The sequence below is a fragment of the Netta rufina genome, assembly GCF_964035555.1.
Source record: "Netta rufina genome assembly, chromosome: 4".
NCBI classification, from domain to species: Eukaryota; Metazoa; Chordata; class Aves; order Anseriformes; family Anatidae; genus Netta; species Netta rufina.
The window spans coordinates 57,882,056-57,903,647 of NC_140127.1; the positions used below are offsets into that span (position 1 = coordinate 57,882,056).

Genomic DNA, 21,592 nt, shown 5'->3' on the forward strand with positions numbered 1-21,592 from the left:
TATCACCCCAAATGTTTCATCCATTTCTGCTACTATTATGAGTATCAGTTATAATACAGTAAGACTTTCAAGTTCTATTGTACTTGGTGCCATGAATACATTATTGAGAATGACAGTCTCCTGCTCTTTCCCCATCCTCCAATGGCTCCTGCTGTAATGAACATACCACAGTGAAAAAAAAGTCTCCTGTCCCCTAGGAAATAAATCATTTAGTTTCATCAGATCTAACCTGCTGCATTATTCAGCTAAATTTCAGTAATTCTTTTTCTCATATGAACGCAAAGAGCAATTCAAACTGAATTTCAAGGAAAACTGGCACATTGATGGCTGCACTTTGGAATAATTTCTCATAGCTTTTTAATTTAAATACTACAGAACGGCCAGCATTTTCAGAGCAATTAATCCACAATATTTGTAGCAAGTCAGAAAGAAGTACTTACGGCTGCGCCCCAATTTCTCGAAGGTGATAAAAAAGCTGGGGCAGATGAGTTTGTAGAAGTGTCTCAAATAGCAAACACAATGACACAATGCCCTAATGAAACAAGATCATGTCCTGAATACTAACATTCATACTGTCAAATCTGAGAAAACAGCATCGGCATGTAAGTATTCATGAATTTTTAATTCAAGAAATAAAACACCATTAATAATGTAATATACAGCTCAGGTAAGCAGGGCACAAACATCTCTGATGCCTCCAGTCACTACAGCCTTGCTCCTACAATTCTGTGTATGTATTAGCAACATAATACGTTGTAATAGCCCCTTTCACCTCTAAGTTACTTAAAATATTTGCATGTCATGGTCTAAGTACTTAGTGTGTTATTACAGTATGACCTACTTGAAATATTTCCTCTTCAATGAAACAAACCCAGTTACACCATATATATACTAAAAAATGGAGGATGTGGGAAATAATCTGTCTGATAACTAGAAACAAACAGCAATAGGGATAACTACAAAGAAGTTAAATGTAAATACATTTTAAAATTTCTTTTTAAAATTACCATGAAAATGAATAGATTCCTGTCTGACCGGTTTCCCTGCTATTAATGACTGAAAGCACAATGCCCAGCCTTGAAACAGTATATTAAGGAAAGGATTTTTTTTTAACCAGGAAATGTTTTCAAGATATAATACAGCTATTCAGCACTTTGTGAGGGAGAAAAGGAAAATATTTGCTATGCTCTATTCTTCAAAAATCGAAGATAAGCAAAAACGTCTACAATTGTCTTACACTTGAGACAGCTGGCCATGAACATCACCAAGTTATTTAATTATACCTCCAGCATCTAGTAATGCCAAAAAGCATGTGCTGTCACACAAAGAGTGTCTCTTAATGAAAGAGACATTAACTTGATATCACTGAAAATACAGCTCTATATCTTTGACTATATTATAGTCCCTCTACCCCAGAAAACACTTTTGAGCAATTAGATGTCATCAATTAAAATGAGACTGAGTATGCATTTACATAACTGCTTGAATCAAGAAGCCTATTACATAAATACAAGATTACATAAAGTACATGACATTTTATAGCAGAGACTAATATTGAGGTAGAAAAAAATGTCCAATATCCTTTCCAAGTTTGCTGAAATATTTCATTATATTTAAAAGGATGTCTTTCAGTTGTCTACAAAATCATGTCACCGTATATTATTGTTTCATAGCAAACAGAGTATTTAGTGAGTGGGTATTCATTCCTAATGAACTTACAGAGGGATGAGAAGAGATGGAATGGAGTCTGAAGAAAAAACGCACATACATCTCACGGAATATCTGATACAATTTGGAAGGTTCATGGTACAGAAAACAAAGTGGAGCAACTGAAAGGATAAAAGAATTATAATTGACTCAACACTGTAAACTGCTAAAAGAGTTCAATGATTAAGAGCATGAAGTATGGTGAAAAACAAGTAATTTATACTAGCACGATTTACAAAAATTATATTATATTATATAAATTATTCAGAAAGATTTTTATAATAGAATATACCATTAGAAGTAAAAAGTGAAGAAAGGGAGTACAATACATTCTAGCTTGCAGTTCTATACATTTCAAGAACCTAAACTGCTTAGAACCTGCTTTTCACAGTGCTGGCTTCCTAAGAATAAGAAATACACTTTAAAGACAGCTTCTTTGTGAGTTAGGTCAATGATATGCTGCATAGTGCAAGCTTTTGATTTAACCATCTGTAACTTCCAATGTGCTCTTCAGACATCGACCGTCTCCAAATTGGTTCCCCATTTTCAAGACAGGCATAATTTTACTATTTGAAGATAGGTGTTTTGAAAAGTGAAGTATTAAAAATAGCTCTTGGTTGCCATAATAACATCCCATAAGCATGACTGATCAGGAGAGACCTGTTTCTTTCTTGTAAGATCTGAAAAGCATGGCCATTTGGTAGTTTACTGTTTATAGTCCTTTTAATATACCTGATTCAAAATAAGAGTTGGCTACATTTGTAAAGCAGTGATTCTCAAACCTTTTTTTTTTTTTTTTTTTCAGTCTGACATTGGTCTGGCATATAGATAGATCTGTTTCATGTATATTGTGCCTCAACATAATCAGATACCCCTGATTATATTATTATATAATTAATATATTATTATATTATATTATTAATACCCTCTATTCATTCAACGCACATTTCACAGACAGTTGTTCTGTATGCATTCGAGTAAAAAGCTTTTCTTTAATTTCTCCACTCACTCATCATCACTCAACTACTACTTCTTTCTGAAGATGCATTCATGCAGCTTGCAGTTGAATACATTCATAATCTCTACATTCACCCTCCCCTCCACTTCTTTTCTACACAAGTGATACATGTCTGCATAAAAATCTATACATGTACATATATCTATGTGCATATTTATAGATATATGTGGATGTATGTGTGAATTCATTCACATATGTATATGTCTCAGGAAGGTGGCTTTATAGAAAATAATGGCACTTGTGTGTGAGAGGTGGGGCACTAAGGTTGGGCGAGATGTTCACAGAAATGTGTATTTACGTTGGGCTGAGAAAAGCAGAGGGTGTTACCAGTGTCTACGTGTAAGGATTGAAGATGGAGGTGGAAGAGCTGGCAGGGTGCGTATGTACATAAAGGCCAGGGAGATAACAGAACAGTGCCTGACAGCTGGCACTGCATGATCGTATGCATGCGAGCATGCAAAAATATATAGGATTTACATAAGGTCCCAGGTACTTCCTCCTAGAGCAGCACAGCATGCAAGACACAGGATGCTCTGCTTGGATTCTCACTAGTATTTCCACCACCTTGCTTTTCATCCACCCTCTTTGTCACAGCTGGTCTGTTTTGTGCCCTTTCCAAGCAAAAGGGGAAAGGAGGGAGGGAAGCAGCTCCCACCCAGTTTGACAGCTGCTGTTCTAACGGGCAGAGTCAAATCCAAACATTTTGAGAAGAATACATTTCACACAGAAATTGAAAGCCTTCTAGTGAACACTTAAGGAAGAGTTTGTAACTAAGCTGTTCCTTACTTCAGAAGACTTAGATTCCCTACCTGGGTTCAAATTTCCATTTTACATTCATATTACATTTTATTTCTAAGAATCAGACATTTATTATTAGTAAAACATAGCATTTAAAGTATAATCTTGAAATCTGCTTGCCCAAAAAATACCTTTGATAAATCAAAAGAAAAAAAATGGAAACCTGTAACAAATATTCTTACATTATTTCAGCATCTCTCTGCACTAGCTGCTTTGTTACATCTGAGAACTGGGGAGATTTTTTTTGCTCTCTTCCTAGAAATCTTGTTGATGTTTAAGCTTTCATCTATGCAGAGTAGTAGCAACCATTCTATCACTTAATACTCCTTTAACACCTACTTGAGGATGGATACAGAAACAGGCTTTTTACATAATTCATGTTTTTAAGATCTACAGCTAACTTGGTCTACCCAAAAGACACAAGAAACAAGCAGGCTGTCAATAAACTTCCTCCCTCTACTCATACACATTAAGATGCAGCCTCTGACCAGACCAGCTGCATGATGATTAGCTCTCAAAGGGTATATGATATAAAGTTGTGATGTGAGTAAATAGGAGCAGCTTGGAATTTTAAAAATTGTATAAAACAGCTTTCATGCACACAGAAATAGAACACACAGAAGTTTAAAATTTGCATAGTATATACAGCTTTTAACTACAATACAACAAAAAGAAATCCCAAACTGATAGAGTTTATGAGAGTCATACTTACCATACATAGAAAAGCCATGAAAAGGAATTACACCTACAAAACAAAAGATTTAATTTTTTGTCATTTTTCTTTTATATTTATTTCTAGCCATGCAAGAAATGTATTCTTCCCCAAGTTTCTAAATGGAATTCTGCCTGCTACAGGAATAAAATATTTATATTTATTACATATATATATATATATATATATATATATATAAATATATTTACATTTGTATATAAATATATTTATATTGTTATAGCACCTGCAGTCTTAGATTTTAAGCTTGTAAATATTTAAGTACAGGAATTATATAATTTACTTCACTATGACCAATGGTGCACCGTAACACGTACTGTAATTCCTAGAAAGCCATGTAAAGCCCTGTTTCCATGAAGTATAAGCTTTGCTGAAATCAGAACCTAATTTCAGATAAATGACAACTGGTAAATGTCATGCACTAACAAGGAGGGAGCAGGAGAAAAAGGAGGCCAAGACCTCCAGTAACTCATGTAGTACTCAGACAAAACATTTAGAGGACTTGGCAGTGGTACCATGACAGTTGTCTCCTCTTTTCCAGCTGATCTCAGCTCCCATTCATTAATTTTCCTATAGGACCAATAAGAAGGAGCTGCTTTGGCAAAAGGTCATAAGGACAATGTTTCACGACTATAAAGCTGCAAATAAATGTGGAAGCAAAAATGGGAGAAGGGGAACAAACATATCTGCTATCACTGACACCACTGGAAAGGAGAAGGCACAAAACACAAGTTCAGAGATACAGATTTAAAATTGGTGACATGAGGCCCTGAAAGCAAGAGCAAAGAGCTTGAGCTTTAACTAAAAATGGGGGGAAAACCAGGGTAAGGATGCAATAGACAGGGATTTAAATGGTCAAAATATGAGCTAAAAAAAAAAAAGAATTTTAACAATTGAAGTAACAACAGGAGCGATATTTACTAAAAATTATATAGAATTTTTATAACTGAATTTCAAAAATGGACACATTTTGAAAGAAACGAGACTGTCAGGTGTGGTTTGTAGAGTTCTGAAAAGCTGGGGTCAGATGGTTTCAGCATGTAGCTTTCAGATCCTCTAAGTGGAGCATCCTGTCACTGGAGTAAAAGCTGATGCACCAGAAGTTGTTTTCCCTCTGCTTCCCACACACGTAGACAAACTCCGTATGTGACTATTAACACCAGGCTGAACATGGTTCTGCAGTAGCTTCAATCCATCTTACTCCTTTAAATTAATTATTTTGGCAGAATAACAGTAAAACACAGTTTGTAATAGAAAAAGAGGTTATCATGTATTCAGGAAAAAAATCCTGTATCTTTCCAATCTACCACTAGAGGAGGCAACAGTATAACTCTTACCATTTGGTGGATAGAAAACAGCATATTCTTCTATTCCAAGTTTTCCTGTGAATCAAACCATAATTAAAATAATTAAACTAATAAAAGTTGTAAAGATAAAGTCTACATTTATAAATTATAAGTGATAATTAGAAAAAGAGTAACTACCAGTATTATTGACCATTTAATATTGTCCGAAAGCATGTAAGCAATTCAGATACACTCTAAAATATAAAATAAAAATGCAGCACCAGCAAGGGAGGATGACAAACAGGAAAAAAAAAAAAAAAAAAAAGCATTTCAGCAATGCTATACCAATGAGATTTGATTTGGGTATATATTAGGAGCTCTAAAGGTGTTTGCTGTGTCCTTGAAGACGGTGAAGCTCTCTGACGAGATAAGGTTAAAGGGATAAGTCTGTCATGCTGTGGCAGACTGACCTAGGGACAGGAAAGACATTTAAAAGGACAGAAGAACACTGGATAAAAAAAACATCCAAGGCTTCATTAAGCCTGCAACAGAGAGGAAGATGGATGGTACAGCTGTGATATAACAACAACAGAAATTAAGTAAACTATTGGAAACAAAAGGCTAATTAAGTAAAGACAAACTTTAACAGTATAAACTGAACATATAACTTTTTCTCTTCCTTGCAAATGAATGTTACATTAGTTAACAGTATCTTAACTATAGGACTTTCTCAATTAAAATCTTATCAATATAGCAATAAAAAAAGTTTTTAAGCACAACTATTTAAAAACTTTAAGTATTTCTCTGTTTTAATATGAGAAATTTAACTAGAAATTATAATAAATTATGTGAAAATGTATAGATATGCAGAGATCCTCTAGACCTCTGTGCATTTTGTTTCTCCTATACATGAAAAATTAGCGCACACAGCTTTTGTCAAGTTTGGACTTAAATATTTTCCTGTGATATGAATCAATGGAATTAAATTCAAAGTTACTTTGTGAAGCTCTTGCCCACTACCTTATGAAAATAAAAAGCAGTATTTTTGAATAACAGAAGTCACCTGTTTCATTAAACTAAAGGAATAATTTTACGTTTCCTTTCAATTGTTTGCTTGCCATGCAGCAGGGAGTTGTGATCAGGAAGGACAGTATTTTTAGCATGAAGCATTTCTCTTGGCTAATTAGCCAAAAATAGGACCTACAAGCCTTTCGGATTTACACTGCACAGGTTCAGCAGAGACTTAGATTTCAGCAACTTCATTCCCCAGATTTGTTTCTGAATAAGTGGAATAGTCCTATAGATGTGTTTCTGGGCTGTCATGGCCTGAGGTGAGACCCAGGTCCCTTTCCTGTTCTGTCTTCAGGTGAGACCCTTGCTACTTTCAAACAGTAAGTAAAGAAAACTGCTTAATTCAGGTAAAGAGAGAGAAAAGACCTATGAGGCAATACAAAAGGAAGAAAGAAAGAAGAAACACAACTCCCTTTACCTCGTATGTATGATTTCGGTGGGGTTGCACTACTGTAAGTGAAGTGATCCAATACTGATGTATCTCGGGAAAAACAGAGTAATACCTGCAAAAGACAAAAATAAGCTGACAATCAACAAAGTAATGTCAAACAGAGATTTAAGCACCTGCCCTGATTAGCACCTATTAGACTCTCCTAAAGAGAGCTAATATGGTTGAAAGCTATTGACCGACTTAATTCACTTTCCTGTTAAAATTTCCAGGCTCACTTTGAACTTGTTATGATACCATCTTCACATTCATTCATTGTCAATAAAATATCCACACTCTCCAATCTTCCTCTTTGCCTCTAAGCATGAACCTACATCCTTCTGTCACGTCATATTGACCTACACCTGAATAATCAGCACATTGGAACATTTTGGAATGTTTGGTAAGTATTCTAAGTTTTTGCTTAGACATCTTAGTTTTAACAACTAAGTCTTTAACAGCTTGCTGTGTGCATGCAAGTCAATACTGTGATGCATGTCAGTTCATTTTCCTAATCAGTTACTATGACTTGGGGAAGTCTTACTAAGTGAATAAGCAAATGAAACATTTACATTTTAACATGTGTGCATTTCCAGAAGACCGATCCTCATATTTCTCTCTCATTCTTAAAATCTTTGCAGAATGCTTACACTATGTTCAGTGCTTTCCAAACGAATAGATGAGAATGTTCACCTCATATCCATACTTTCTTAAATACATACTTTATTTTGTGAAATGTATCTGTAGTTTTTGTGCTAACATAAAGAAACAATCTAGAACAACTGAATATAAAATTAAATATTAAGAGCATTCATAGAAAAAATAATGAAGAAACTCATCCCACATACAGTTGTAAAAAATGTAATAATTATTATACTTGGAAATGTTCATGTTGTGGTGCAATGAAAGGCTGCACTATCAACAATGCACACAAGAGGGCAGAAGTAATACAGTCATCAATTGATGCTGATCTTTGCGTATCTTAAACCTTCTCCTCTTACAGGTTTTATAAGTTTTTCTTCAAATTGTAGCCAAGATTTAAAATGTGGAGATGTTTTATATGGTGTTTTACTACATAATTTATTATAAATAAAATAAGTAGATTTTTCCTTCAACTAACTATTCCAAACATTTTCCAGATATCAGTATTTACCGAAAGGAAGCATGCAAAACTGTGACACCTGAACACCACTGCAATTTTTTTGAAAGTAGGTCATATTTTGAGATATTTCCCTCTTCTGAATCTTAAAATTACTTCTCAGATAACAAGCATCTTTTAAAAAATAAATAGTTTCTTTATCTTCAACAGTTGAAGCTAAATATTATTTTTGCGCAATACACAATCATTTTCATAGCTGCCAAAATACAACTGACAATAACAATACACAGGCAAATGTAATTCTGTGTATATGTTAACTGAGGTGAGAGAAGATGAACTAATCTGAAAAGGACATAAATTGTGTTCTCTCATAGGGGAAAGAATGTAACCTTAATTTGAGGCCTCCGACACCCACCACCTTTTTTCTTTCCTTTTTTTTTTTTTTTTTCTCTTTTTTTTTTTTTGAACACAGCATCCAGTACCAGTATCTGGAAGTCTTTAAGACTGTGTGTCTTCAAATGAGGTAGACTCTCAAACCCAAGTTCTGACTACACCTGAAAGCTGCTGGGTGAGGTTCTTTGCATGTATTCATTATGCAGGATGTAAAACTACAGTATTAAAATTAAACATCTGACATTAAATCATGAATTTTGATTTATGTATTATTATTCTCATTCACAAAAATGATACTGCTAAAGGAAAATAATACAAACCCTTTTAAAGTACAGAAATGTTTGATAAACCACTGGATATTTTTAGCAGCAATACAATCACAATCAGAAAACCATTGAATTCAAAGGAGTAAGAAAAAAAAAAAAAAAAAAAAAAACACAAAGCTTTAATTAAAAAAAAAGACTATACTGAATGTAACTGTACTCCATTTCAATAGTTATAAAGAATTAATAAACAAATGTTAACTTGGGATAAAGAAAGCACAGTAAAGCAAATACATTACATCATTTCGCAATGTTCTTTCTAGGAAGGAATGCATGCTATTAAAGAGGTACCAGCAATGCAACTGAACATCCTCGTTATTGTTTTATGCCCAGATGTTCTGGTTTTGATTGATACTTTTTCTGTTAAGCAATTCACAGACAAATGTCACACTATGCTCAAAGACTTGAAAAATTTCAAGGTGGTAATGAGCTACGAGAAAGCTAAAAGAGCAAGGCAAAAAAAAAAAATTAAAATTAAAAAAAATCAAACAAACAACAATGCAAACATAGAAGTAATTTAACTGGTTTAAACTAAAGTTTTCATTATCTCCTTTACCTAGCCAATATTTAATTCCAGTTATCATATGAAATCAGTAAATAATATTCCATATCAGACAGATGCCAATACTGGAAAGTTTTTAGGTCCCACCGAATAAAATCATCTGACAGTAATGCATTTGCAAATTCATGATGCATTTGCAAAGCAGGTCGGAAGAGAAAATGATCAAGGAGAAAGGTTAACCTTCTACTAGAAAAAAACACTTAAGGAATGCCACAATATACCAAAGAAAACGAACAACTAATAACTAGATGCTTAAGGTATTCTTTGCCTAAAAGCCTGGAAGTAAAATTAGCCTCTTAATTTTTCAAAGATTTTTGGTCGACTCTCCCTTCGAATTACTAAGGTTAGGTTGGGCTTTTTCATGATTTCCATTCTGTAATAATTCCTTTAGTCAATAGAGATATATACAAAAATAAAATTTTCAATTGTGCTTTATGTTGAGAACAATGAAAAAAAAAACAAAACATCTATCTCTGAGAGTCTCAAAACAAAAGATTATACTGTATACTTGCTTAAATTCATTTACAGATTTGAATTCTGTGTCCATTGGAACTGTCAGCTAATGACTAGTTGTTGTGCCTTAGTTGCCTATACAATGAATGAAACGGAAAAAAGTGAGATTTTTACATCCCATGAAGTTTCCAGTATAACAACATGAGGATTCTTTTCTAGATTTAAGTGTCAAAGAAAAATCTACATGCAAACATTGCACTGAAAAAACACACTGTTGCTTGAGTTGTCATCATGTAGCCACTTTACAAATTTTAATTTAGAAACAAATTCAGATACAGATCTTAATATCGTAAGTGTTTTAAGTTAAAAACAGGGTATATTTCCTTAAAGTTATCATTTTAAGTGTTAATGAAATCCTTACTATGCTAAAAATATAATGACATAATTGAATAGTATGTTTAAATACTAACACATTCTTAAACTTCTATGGGCTAAACAATGTTAAGGACAGCTCCTTCCTTTGTTTATTCTCCAGACTACTAGCAGTTTTATCATCAAGGAAAAACTTACTTCATTTCACACAACTCTAAAACAAAAAATTAAGCCAGTCTAACCTAACAGGTGTGACTAATGAAATTGAAAGAACTGTGGGAATGGTAAGTTTGCTGCGTGTCATTTATGTTGACACTGCAATCAATCACAAATTAGGAAATTCATAAATGTAATCTCCTTCTATTTAAGGGCATCTGACAGGCAGCAATGAAGATAATTCTTTACAAATTAGATGGGTTCTCCATTGCTAGAAGCAGCTTTGGAATGGGAGCAATCTGAAAAGTAACCATACATATAGAGAATCAATGTCTTCAGTTTGAAAACACATCAATAAAATATCTTGATACTTATTTTAGTAGGTCACTGAAATAGCTCTAAAGCAATATTTTTGTTCTTAAACTGGAAATCCGAACATACTGGTCCTATCTTAATTTCTCTGCACTCCATAGCTCCTGTTTATCATTTCAATACTCCAAAGCTAGAAAGAGGAAGAAAATGGCAGACTTCATATTTTCTGTATTGGAGAGACAACTTGTAGGGTCCTTGAGGAGTTTTTAAGAAGCCTGTCATGCTTCATCTATCTAAATGTACAAGATTAACTTAGAGTATTGATATTCCAAATGGACAATATATGTAATGCAGCACATGCATCTGGCTAGAGTCTCACTGCATTCTGTATCAGCAATATACTTTGCTAACTTTTCGAAGAAAAAAGAGTAGTTACATACCTGATACAAATAATCCTCAAATACGAAATAGTAGTCATCATTGCTTGCTGTTAGCTTTACATCCTGAAATCAAAAAATATAGCACTTTGAAGCTGGAAGACATCTTTTCAGACTCCCTACAGAAGCTAAGCTTAACAGAGTAGTAAGACACCATTTCACCATTTAATCGTGAAAGAGTTGTAGTTAAGCACATATTCCATATTTTAAAATGCAAAAACATAATATTAACTTGATTATTAAAGTATTTAGAATTGAAACTTGGACTACTTGGATGCCAGTGCTTCCTTTCCTTCCAAAACCAGTTATTCCTTCAAATGAAGTTACCATTTCTTTACAACTGTTTAACATGTCAACTCAAACAAATATCTTACGCAAGAGCCAACACAGGCACAAAGAGATGGTTTACAATAATGAATCGACCCTAATTATTCTGACACTCCTTAAAATCAAACCATCTAACATTTTGTTTGTTAAAAAAAAAATAAGAAATAAAGATATTGGTGTGATGAGTATATAAATCACTTAATCACTGGTTAATGAATTACTTACTTTGTAAATCAGGCTGTCCACTAAAAGGTCGTACTGAATCACATTTGATTTGAGTTGTTCATAATACAAGATATCCTAAAATTAAAAAATATTATCACCATCAGTATGAGACAAAATTCAATCTATATTGTAATTACAGAAGCTAATTTTTAATAATAATAATAATAAAAAAAAAGCGTTTATTAAACTCAAATACCCACTGCATAATTTAGGAAGTATTCCATCACTGCTTATTCTTTCTCAGAAATTAGGTAGATACTCAAGACTTTATAAAAATACCTCCCCTTTATATTTATTCATATATCAGGTAATTAATACAAGTGAGAATAAAGGAACTAATTCAAACCAAAGATTTTTATCTTCCAACCTTTGGGTTGGAAGTTTTTCCAGTCAAAAGTTTTTCGGTGCTCAAAATCATTACGACTTTCTTCTTTGTTATCCTCTACTTCCATGATCCTTTTCAGTAATGAGTTCTGACTTCTAGCATTAGTGAGCTGCTGCAAATATTTAATGTTAAGACAATACAAACCTAAAAAAATGTTGAAAAGATGAAATGATATCAAAATGATGAAAAGATATCAAAAATCTGGTGGGGAATACAAAGAACTCAGACTTTTTTTTTTTTTTTTAAACTTCAGTTACTTCCTGAGTGTCTAAAAAAGATACACAAAGGGGAAACAACTGGAAAGTAGCAGAACAAATGCTATTTTACTTTATTTTATGCCTTTCTTCTAAGAAAGACCTTGCAAAGGAATAAAAAAAATTACATGTTTCACTATCATCATGTAATTCCTAAATCCCCAAATACCTCTCTGCCATTATGCCTGCAATTGAATATTACTGTTTCAACTGTTTTAGATTGAATTGTTGTAATGTATACACTAAATCGTCAGTCCCAAGGCTCCCTCTCACTTTACTTTTTTTTTTTTTATATTATTATTATTTCAGCATCTTTCCATACACCACACAAATGCTTGTATATTGCAAGCTTTACATAATATGTACTGCTGATTTCTCTGCAACAGATGTATACTTGGAGTAAAGATTTGACAAAATAATGGGAAAAAAGATGAAATTTCAAAAGAGCATTTTAAAGGGAGAGAATTGAAGTAAAAAAGACTAGGGAACACTGCAACTGTTCTTTGCATTGATCAAAAACTGAAAAGAAGTGAATAGCATACACTTAGAAATCTATTAGAACTAACAGATTATTAGACTTAATTTGAAAAGAGGACAAATGCAGAATTCCTTAAGTAACGCTAAGTACCACAGGGAAAATATTTTTCTTTCTGAAAAAAAAAAAAAAAAAAAAAAAGGAGGTATAACTAATCCACTAACACTTTACAAAGGTTGAGACAAAATTTACTAAATAAAAACTAATAGCAGTCTGGATGGAGAACTGTTCTTAAAATCTACAGAAAATTACCTTAATATTCAAGTGAGAATTCTGAAGTACCAATACTGCAGTATTGTGCAGCACTGTCAAATGAATAATCTACAAAGGTGTTTGGTTGTTTTTTTTCCCTATCTCAAATAACTGTACCTATTATGACAGGAACTAGCAAAACAAACAAACAAACAAACAAAAAAACTTCTTTTTTATGCTAGCCATATTGCATGATTAACTGTTTCTGTTGTATATGCATGCAAGATGCCTTAAAGGTATTGCCAATTCCACAAGTTCTAATACGGTTGATACATTACTTGACAGAGTCTACAATCAAGGCAGTGTGGGAATCCTTTGCCAAACAACTAGCCAATTCCTCACATATGCATAGCAAGATAAGAAAGTCATTTTTAACTATGAGAAAATAGTAAGACAGAATGGGAAGAGGATGACAAGGTTTTCTGTGAGTGACAATTTTCCTTTAAAATTCAGCAAGATTCCAAAATACAGGTCCTCAGGGCAGCAACCTAGTGAGCTCTGGAACTCCTAAGGATCAGTTCCAACACTGCCACATTAGAACAAAGTCTTCTGTCACATTACATAAGCTACTAATTTGTAAAATAGGGATAATGATGTTTTTCTACTATGCATAGATCTGTGAAGCTTCATGAATTTATGCTCATACATCAATCTGAGCTCTTAAATTATTTTTTTAAGGTAAGTCAAATACAGTACCAAATCTCTGCATTTTACGTTGCTACCACAACTCCCAATGCCAAAACAAAAATCAATTGTTTAGAAAACCAAAGCAGCAGAAAACATTAAGGACTCATTTTAAAAGGCGTTTGTATAGCACTAGGCTGCATTTTTTTTTTTTGGTGCTTTTGTTCTGTTAATGAAGAAAACAATGTTAAACCTTTCACTGAATGCATTGAAAAGAGTTAATTTAGCAATACCAGATGGATGGGTCAGTTTCTCAGGAAATAATAAACACGCAGCAGTAAGTGCAGACATCAAAACAAATGTAATGTTAAATCCACCTGAACTAGACTCTGCACAAGTGAAGGTTAGAGGTAATTTCATTCATAAGCAGAGCTTACACGGATATCAAGAAAACACCAGAATAAATGTACACGTTGGCATTCAAATATGACTACAAGTAGCAATCACTGTATTCACTTTTGCATCAAAATCGAAGAATCAAATCATTCAACCCTTTTAGAAAAGAACAAAAAATATTTCTAAACTGAAAATTATGTATCTCACAAGATATTTATATATACAAACACTGTAGGCTTTGCTTACAGCATTTTAAAGAATGCTCTCAGCCTTCTATTTTATAATTAAGATATATTAAACTATCTATATTACTCTATAAAGTATGTCTAGAAAATTAAACAAAATAAAATCCAACCAAAAGCTAAATAAAAGAATGATACAGACACAATTTATTTGACTGAATTTGACTAGCTAATTTACTTCATGGTAACATTTGAACTGCAGAATAATATAGAGACAACATAATGCCCCAAATATAGCTGTTATCAGTGAAAAGTATATCAAAATCCATCTTATGTTATGTGCTAATTTATCTGCTACATTTCTAAAGAAAAATTTAAATTAATAATATAGATGATGCTGGTGAATATCCACGTGAACAGGTTTTAACTGGAGCATGTGTTTTGTTAAACTTTCAGTGAGAAGTGTCCCCACTCATTGATGAAAATATTTATCTTCCATTTCTAGGTATTCTCGGTTCATAAAAAAGCAAGGAGCATGAAGGGCACAAAACTCTATGCCTGAGAACAAATGTACTTTAGAAAGTGTTTTTCTAGCTATTCTGCTCAATGGAGGCAATCACAACCAAGCTCTGTAACAGATATGCTGTCCTTCAGCACTTCATACTGTGGGATGCAACCCAAATTGATGACAAAGGTAGGAGTTGTCCTTCATTACTGTTAGCAGTTTGTAACTAACCCATGAAAGTTGTCAGATGCCACTGAATTTGGATGGAAAAGATTCAGAATAGTCACGTGCTTTTTCATGAAGCACACTCTTTCTGTTCTTTGGCGTGTTGGTGTTTTTTTTTGTTTGTTTGTTTGTTTTGTTGTTTTTTTTTTTTTTTAACTGTTTTCCAGTCCTTTATTTCAATAATCTCAAACTGTTGACAAATTTGCAATTCAACATTATTTCATCCATCCTTACTTTTCTTTCAGGTTGTTGTTACCATTCTCTAGCCACTTACCTTTCTAGAGTTTTTTCATCTTCACCACAAAATACTGTCTCACTAATAATTTCCTGCATGCAGCCTAACAGTCTCCATCTCAAGGCTCTGAACCCCATGCAATATTTCCTAAAGCAGAAGGTCTACTGCACTGAATCAAAGAATACTTTATGTGTATGAAGTTGGTTTTTTTCTACCTCCTCTATAGTTCATGAGCATCGTTTGCTAAGCGTGTGGAAAGTTAACACAAGGTAAATATTACGTCAGGGAGGGCACATTAGCTGTCCACATAAATGTCCACATGCATAAGTTGGAGATGCCTTACTAATTACTACAAAGTGAAAACACATCCATGAGTAGATGTAATCAAATACACTGCTCTCTAGCTTACCTAATGGTAGATCGAGTTAATACACTCAGAGCAGAAGCTAACCTTTGGACAATGTCTAAAATATTCATACTTCATGCATAATAGAAACACACATTAAAAACTACTAAAAACTAGAGTTAACTTTTAGAGGATGTAACAGTATGGCCAACAAATATATTAATAGACAGACACAGCTTGTGTTCCTCTTTAAAAAAGAAGTAGAAAAGATGTCCATGCCAATTTCAGAAACCGAATTTTAGGAAATCTATTTCCATAATAGCTCATGCTTCACATAAAAGTAAAATGAAATATTTTATTATTTTTCTCATTTTCTTGACTTTCTGTCATCAAAACAAAATCCCTGGCTTCTTTATTCAACGTTTTCATTTTCTACATTAAGATAAAAATGCTGTTAGAGATGTAGCATTTAACAGAATATAAGCAGACGCAGTGTAACCAACAACATTAATTTCATATCTATTAAACTCCCAGTCTCATGAAGAGCAAGACTTCTAAAGGTCAAGCTGGCCTAGTAATTTAAAAGAACTTAAATCTTGTGTTGAGCATCTTGATTAAGATTTACAATATTTCATTATTATTTCAACAGCTCTTTCTTCTACAGAGAGTTTCATCTTTTACTTATGAGAAACAAAAGCCTGCTCTATTTCTCAAAAAAATAAAAAGAATAAACTAAGTAATTCTAATTCCAGACCAAATAACTTTATTAAAAATTTGTTTTAGTATGAGTACTCCTTAGGTAAGCTGCCAATGAACAAGATTCACACTTATTTTTATGGATAAGATCTTATCATCCTACTATATAGTCACCAATAAATGCTGCAGTGTTATGAGAAAATGACTACATCCTCAAAGGACATGAAATACAGTAAAATCTATACAAGGCTTTTATTGAAATAAAAATAGCCTTCATACATGTAAATTCGGTCATAAATGTAACAAAGTACTGACAATTCTCCAAAGACTTACCTATGGATTTTAATTGCTATGGTATGAATATATTAGATATATTGACAGTTATACGTCTTCTGATACTGCAGAAGAGTTCATTGTTGATGACTTGAGTAAAATAGTAAAAGTGTTTGTACACATGCCTTTGTATTTTCATAGAATGACTCAGGTTTGAAGGGACCTTAAAGATCCTCTAGGTCCAACCCCCTGGTCATAGGTAGGGACACTACCCACTAGATCAGGTTGCTCAGGGCCTCATTCAACCTGGTCTTGAACACCTCCAGGGATGGGGCATCCACAACCTCTCTGGGCAGCCCGATCCAGCACCTCGCCACCCTCTGAGTGAAGAATTTCCTCCTAATCTCTAACCTAAATCTCCCCTCTTTAAGTTTAAAATCATTCCCCCTGATCCTGTCATTATCTGACTCAGCAAAAAGTCGCTCTCCATCTTTTTTATAAGCCCCCTTTAAGTACTGAAAAGCTGCAATAAGGACACCCTGGAGCCTTCTCTTCTAATGCCTAAAGGCTGAACGGCCTCAGCTATCTCAGCCTTTCTTAATAGAAGAGGTGCTCCAGCCCTCTGATCAACTTCCTCTGGACCTGTTCTAACATATTAACATCCTACTTGTGCTGATTTTACTCTCACTTTGCTCCTTACCTCTGGCTGATTAGAAATATTCAGAATGAGGGCCCACAGATCAGCTCGGAGTGCCGTTGGGCATCCCTGACGGACATACTGTTGAGCTGCAGCACTATCTTGCTCTGCTAAAACTGCAAGAAAAAAAGCAAGTAATAAACTGATGTAGTTTAAGATGTCCAAAGTTTACCAAACTTCAAGTACTTCAATTTTTTATTTTTTTTTTTATGAGTAGTGAAAATTGAGACACACTACACAGCCTATGACAGTAAAAGAGTTCTGCAATATTTGCATATATTTGAAGTGGATATTAGTCTGTTAGACCAATAAAAAAAGTAATAAAAGACCGTATTACCAAGAAATTTTGTATTACACTGGAATTTGATGCACTTCTTTACTCTTCTATTGAGCTTATTACAGTTTTGTGTGCAAGCAATGGGTCTGAAAGATTTATTTTCGGTGCTGTTTGTTATACAGAGAGAATTCAAGCATTTATTTTGGCAAATAAAACACATGTGCAGGCAACAAAGAAAGCAAGAGAATGAGGTTAGTCCGTTACCTATCTGACTGATAGCTGGAGTGTTGCTTAGCTTTACATGCACGTAATATGAAGATTCAGGAACAGGGCTTACAATCTGCTTTACCAGCAAGCATTAGCTAAAGGGAAAATATCTAAAAGGTTTGGAAGGATGAGGTTTGGAATTATAAACCTACTGAATTATCTTTTTCTCTCACTTCTGAAGTACTGAATAACTGGTCTACAAATTTTCTGTTTAACGAGCAGAGCTCTTAACACAGATGGCGTGTCATCTTTTTTCCCCCCTAAAGAACGGGGTAAAAAGAAAAAAAAACTGTTTACCTTTCTGTTTCTTACTGAGACACAAAGTATGAAAAAGTAGTTTTGCTACATACAAGATTAAGTTTTACAATACAATAAAGGAATTACAAATTAGATTATAATAAAATGTAGCTCCTCAGACGAGGTAGTATGTATTGCATAAAAGAAAATCAATGCACCCATGGCAACCAAGGACATAAAGAACACTTTATGTTCTAAAATCCAATAGAGTATGCAAAAGAAATCCCACTGAATGAACTTAAATATTCATGGTCAACACTCTAGCTTACACTTTTACAAGTTTCCGTGTCTTTGCACATACAAAAAGTTAAGACCAACTGTGTAATAGAGGCTGCTCTAAAGAGACGAGATGAGGACTAAAAGTTACATTGTGGATTTAAATGAATGGCTCAGTAAGTTTGGGTGGAGAATTGATTTGGAGAAAAAAGAAAAGAACAGGGAGATGGACAGTACCCTAATGAGTTGCACTTGGATCAGAGAACAGACAATGAACAGAAGGACCACAAAAGGAGAAGACAAAGAAAGGTCATTGTTTTGTTACTACAACAACAAAAAAGGGATGGAGGACTTTTGAGATGGTATCCACCCCACTTTTTTCCTTTGATAATATTTTGCACAAATCACAAGAAACTGTAAGTTGCGTATATTTCAAACATTCCCTGCATGTACACTCCTATAAGTGAACTGGAACTAATAAATGTTTTTTTTTCCTTTCTGGATCAAGTCTCAGCCATCACGGAAACTCCTAACCTTTTTCAGAAAAAGCTGTATACCTGGTATCTAAGTATTGCAATATTTAGCAAGTTCTGCAACTGCAAATTAAAAAGACGTTGTTCTGATGCACTGGCGTAAAACCCATTTCACTAATGAGAACTGTGTGTGCAGGGAAGGGAGTCCAGAGTCTTGTGATTTTTAAATGAAATTCAGTAGCAGCATAAGTTAAGTCATCACCAGAAAGTTATGTGTCTATGCTTCCTATTTCATTTTAATGAAATATTTGTGGAGTTTTTTATCTGATAGCTACTGGTAGACTGCAATGCTTGCTTTTCTGCCCTTGTCTAAATTACAATGGTATTACTGCCTATGTTTTGTTCGTCTGCCCAGCTTGTTAAAATTCTAAAGGAATATGAGATATGAAAGTACAAACTGTATTCATAATACTCATAGGTTTCTGTTGTTGGTGTTTTTTTTAAACAAATGAAAACATATCCGTACCTTTTTGTCCAACACGTACATGTTCATTTTCAAAGAACTCTAGGAAATAAAGAAATACAAATGAACTACAAAAAACAAATTAGAAAAAATGACACTCAACCCAGTAAAGTATTCTGTATTTTTACTACACATCACTAGCAGTAAAAATTAGCTGAATGCAAAGTCACTAAAAACTAACCTGCATCAGCATCAATGTCTTTTTCCAAGAAATATGAAGAAATAATACCAAAGAATTTCTTCTCATATGAAGGACACAAATACAAAAGTAGCGCTACACTGCAAAAGCCAAGACTTCGAATAGGTAAGTTTCCATTTAAAAAGTAAAATAACTTCAGTGTTTTCCATTTTTACATGGAGAGGCCATTTTAAGACCTGTTCACATAGGAATAATTGTATACCAGAAAAAATAACAGAAGATGTTTCTGTTATATGTATCCATTAGTGGTGTCACACTGCAGGGTTGACTTAAGAAAATACTTATCAGTATTTTCTGCAGTTTTGGAGACAGAAAAGTTTGTCCTCCAGACTTGATCCTGAAGTGTTCAAACACCTGAAATTAACATATTTTCAAGCTGTAAATATGCTAATTTTAAATCTTCAAATCCGACCCTTCGTATTTTTGATGTTGCTTATTATTAGCTGTATTTTACCAATAAAATCATTAAATTCATAGGTGCAGAATAAATATTTATGGTTCATTATGGAAAAAATACACAAGCTGCTTGATATTTGCACTGTATTCTATGCATTAGTTCTCTAAGTAAATGACTAAAACACAGCATTTGCTAACCAGGAGGCACTTGTGCTGAATCATCAATACCCAGCTGTCCTGTATTTAAGCCTAGTTCACTGAAATCTTCTTTCTGAAAACAAACAAACAAACAAAACAAAACCATAACAAAGTAATTAGTAGTGTTTAATTCTCTAAATCATGAGATTTCTCCTGAAAGGTTTAATGCAAATATTTTCTAAACCAAACACAGTTCTTTTAAATCCATATATATGAAACACAATCCCAGGTTTTTAAAAGAGAAAAATCTCACATCAATACTTAGTCTAGTGTCATTTTTCATGTTGACTATGAAATATGCCTGTATGTAATAAAGTGGGAAATGAGAGATCAGGTTAAGGATAGCATAAACTCCTCAGGAACCTTCTCAGTGGAGCCTTAAGAAAAGCTCTCTTATCCTCCAATGATAACAGTTGTATTCAAGCACTTCCTTCCATTTACAGTCTGACAGTATAACAAGATTTAAAATTACTTTAAGAGAATATCAGACACTGATTGTCATCTTACTTGATCATGTGCAAGCTCAAATAAAACGACAGAATTCATTACAATAAAATGCGTCTTTAGAGTTTATTTTCACACCAAAAAAAATGAAGAAAATATACATATTTTTGTCACAAATCAACAGTGTTGTGGCACAAAATGGAAATTTCCCAAGTGACAATTTATTTTTTATATTTCATTTTCCATTAAAAACTACTTTTAAAAAGACTTTTCTATGCTGTGTTTTAACTGTTGACCCCCTACATGTTCATACTGATTTTCGGTTTCAAAAGGAGAGATTTAACTCAATTTTAATGTTATTATTGTTTAGAATCTTGTTCATTAGCAAGGCAAACTAATTTTTATAGAAACCTCTTGTAAGAAAGACTATACTTACCAATTCTGGAATATCTTTAACTTTTAGAGGAACCTGAATTAGCCCCAGATGATTTCTGAAACTAGGTTGTTCTCCATTTTCATAATTTGGGTTTCGAAGGTTCATCAGTACCTTAAAAATGGTAGCTCTGTCATTCCTTGCACATTTTCAGAAATTTACATTCAGAAATTTTCTCAAAATCATCAGTATTGTAAACAGTACATTTGGCATAAGACCATTTCCTGAAACTATCATATGTACAGGCCCAAATTACATCAGACCATACATCAACTTTTCAAAATCACAAAGGAGCCAAATTTTTCAGGATGCAAACATATTCTACTTTGAAAACTAAGTCCAAATTATGAAATAAAAAAACAGAAATCATTTTTCATATGAGATTAAGTGCTGGTTACATAGTGAAGTCTTAAAAAAAAAAAAATCAGCTTCTTCATCAAAGCTATTTGAACACTTAAGAATATCCTCCTGATGGCTAAAATATCTAGAATATTCTATAACACTACTTTTTTTTTTCTGAAAGAATTTTTATTCATGTTCTTACATTGGCAACCCTATGTAGCATTCA

At 33.4% G+C, this 21,592-nt stretch overlaps 1 protein-coding gene across 1 annotated transcript in view; it reads right to left on the reverse strand.

The window, feature by feature from the left end:
- TBC1D19 (TBC1 domain family member 19) overlaps window positions 1–21,592 on the reverse strand; it is a 45,705-nt gene that overhangs the window by 2,897 nt on the left and 21,216 nt on the right. The window contains exons 8-18 of the mRNA XM_084285889.1: window positions 21,028–21,138; window positions 20,148–20,220; window positions 19,358–19,396; window positions 17,305–17,417; window positions 11,697–11,771; window positions 11,148–11,210; window positions 7,029–7,113; window positions 5,591–5,635; window positions 4,236–4,268; window positions 1,720–1,829; window positions 441–532 (exon numbers count right to left, since the gene is read on the reverse strand). Coding sequence (XP_084142015.1) covers window positions 441–532; window positions 1,720–1,829; window positions 4,236–4,268; window positions 5,591–5,635; window positions 7,029–7,113; window positions 11,148–11,210; window positions 11,697–11,771; window positions 17,305–17,417; window positions 19,358–19,396; window positions 20,148–20,220; window positions 21,028–21,138 — 839 coding nt within the window. The remainder of the gene's footprint in view (window positions 1–440; window positions 533–1,719; window positions 1,830–4,235; window positions 4,269–5,590; window positions 5,636–7,028; window positions 7,114–11,147; window positions 11,211–11,696; window positions 11,772–17,304; window positions 17,418–19,357; window positions 19,397–20,147; window positions 20,221–21,027; window positions 21,139–21,592) is intronic.